Genomic DNA, 2,500 nt, shown 5'->3' with positions numbered 1-2,500 from the left:
ACTACTACTATATTTACTACTACTACTACTATTACTACTACTACTAATAATAATAATAAAAATAATAATAATAAGAAGAAGAAGAAAAAAAGAAGAGAAAGAAGAAGAAAAAGAAAATTTGTAATCAAAACAATACTATGAAAAAAAACCTGTTAATGATAATGATAAATATGAATAAAATACCTACTACTACGATTACTACTACAACTACTACTGCTACTCCTACTACTACCACCACTACTACTACAACTGCTAGCAACAATACTACTACAACTACTGCTACTAATGCAACTACTACTACTACTACTACTACTACTACTACTACTAGTACCACTACTACTACCAGTACTTCTACTACTACTACTACTACTACTACTACTAATACTGCTATTTCTTCCACTACTATTACTACAACTACTTAAACTACTATAACTACTACTACTACTACTAGAATTATTGCTACTACTGCTACTACTACTACCACTTCTTCTATAACTACCACTTCTACTACAACTACTACTACACTTAAACTCTTATTTCTACTACTACTACTACTACTACTACTACTAGTACTACTACTACTACTACTATTACTACTACTAAAACTACTTCTACTGTTACTATTACTACTACTATTACTACTAATACTGCTACTACCACTAAAACTACTTCTACTATTACCACTATTAATACTATTACCATTACTACTACAGCTACTACTACTACATCTACTTACTATTATTACTATTATTAGTAGTATTACTACTATTACTACTATTATTACTACTTCTACTACTACTACTACTACTACTACTACTACTACTACTACTACTACTTCTATTACTACTACTACTACATTTAATACTACTAATGCTACTATTACTACTACTACTACTACTACTACTACTACTACTACTACTACTACTATTACTACTACTACTACTACAAATACTACTACAAATACTATTACTACTATTACTACTACTACTACTACTACTACTACTAGTAATAACAATATAAAAATAATAATGTAATAGTGATGATGATGGTGCTGATGATGATGATGGTGCTGATGATGATGAAAGGACGGTGATGATAAGGAAGAAAGACACTAAAGATGTTTATGATGATAATGATAACTATAATTATAGAATAATATAACAAGGAAATCAAGGTGAAAAGTTATGATAATAATAATTATCTATTTCATAATTATTAATTTATGTGGTGAAAACGATGATAATAGTTAATTGTAAAAATACCATTACTTCTTCTGCAACTACTTTTTCTACTAGTGCTACTACTACTTCTTTTACTACTAATACTGCTTCTACTACTACTTCTACTACTGCTAGTACTACTTGTAATACTAGTACTACTACTACTACTACTAGTTCTACTACTACTACTACTGCTACTACTACTACTACTACTGCTTCTAATACTACTTCTGCTACTGCTTTTACTACTACTACTACTACTACTACTACTACTACTACTAATAATATAACTAAAACTACTACTACTACTACTACTACTACTACTACTGCTTGTACTACTATTACTACTACTTCTACTACTGCTAATACTACTACTACTAGTACTACTACTACTACTACTACAACTAAAAATATAATAAACCTGGTCAACCGAACGCATGTTGCTTTAATATCTCTATCTTTTAAACTTTGAACCAGATCGTAAGACAGTTTGCATACGTCCACCCTCCTGCCCCTCTCCACTGCCTACCTTGTCAAGCGGGGTGTGTCCAGCATTATTTTGTATGCTTGTGTCACCGCCTCGCTGCACCAGCCACTGCACACATGTCACTCTACCCCCGGCCGCAGCACAGTGCATGGGTGTGTCGCCATCACTGTTCTTGGCGGTGAGGGGCCAGCCAGCACCTGCCAGCTGCTCCAGTACCTCCACGTGGCCACCATAACTGGCGGCGTGCACCGGGGTGTGTGCCTCGAGGTGTGCGGGAGTGGGAGGGGTGACGGGCAAGAGGGCCGCCACACACTGCTGGTGGCCCTGCCGTGAAGCAAAGTGTAGGGCTGTCAATCCTGTGTGTGTGTGTGTGTGTGTGTGTGTGTGTGTGTGTGTGTGTGTGTGTGTGTGTGTGTGTGTGTGTGAGAGAGGAGATAAGACTATATTAATATTACTCTTATTATTATTATTATTGATATTATTATTATTACTATTATTATTATTATTATTATTATTATTATTATTATTATTATTAATATTATTATTATTATTATTATTAGGAAGAAGAAGAGGCATAGGAAGTGGAGGAGCAGGATAATTAAGGTAAAATGGAATTGGAGTAGGAGGAGGAAGAGGAAGAGGAGAGGAAGAGGAGAATTAGGATCAAAAAGAGGTGCAGAGGGAGGAGGAAGAAGAGGATAAGGAAAAGGAGGAGGAAGTGGAGAAGTAAAATGAGAAGTAATTGCAAAATCTTCTTTTCTTCCCTTCCTTCTTCTTTCTTTTTTTTTTCTTC

At 34.6% G+C, this 2,500-nt stretch overlaps 1 protein-coding gene across 4 annotated transcripts in view; it reads right to left on the bottom strand.

Moving 5' to 3' along the window:
- The window catches only part of LOC135095301 (serine/threonine-protein phosphatase 6 regulatory ankyrin repeat subunit B-like), a 40,095-nt gene that overhangs the window by 23,760 nt on the left and 13,835 nt on the right, over positions 1–2,500 (bottom strand). For 3 of the 4 annotated variants that reach the window (XM_063996070.1, XM_063996066.1, XM_063996067.1), the window contains one exon: positions 1,750–2,063. The exons of the other annotated variant lie outside the window; for it this stretch is intronic. In XM_063996070.1, the coding sequence (XP_063852140.1) occupies positions 1,750–2,063 (314 nt within the window). The remainder of the gene's footprint in view (positions 1–1,749; positions 2,064–2,500) is intronic. 4 annotated transcript variants of the gene reach the window in all.

The sequence above is a fragment of the Scylla paramamosain genome, chromosome 48, assembly GCF_035594125.1.
Source record: "Scylla paramamosain isolate STU-SP2022 chromosome 48, ASM3559412v1, whole genome shotgun sequence".
Lineage (NCBI taxonomy): Eukaryota > Metazoa > Arthropoda > Malacostraca > Decapoda > Portunidae > Scylla > Scylla paramamosain.
The sequence above is the reverse complement of the archived record's forward strand: the minus strand, read 5'-3'. Positions and strand labels throughout refer to the sequence as shown.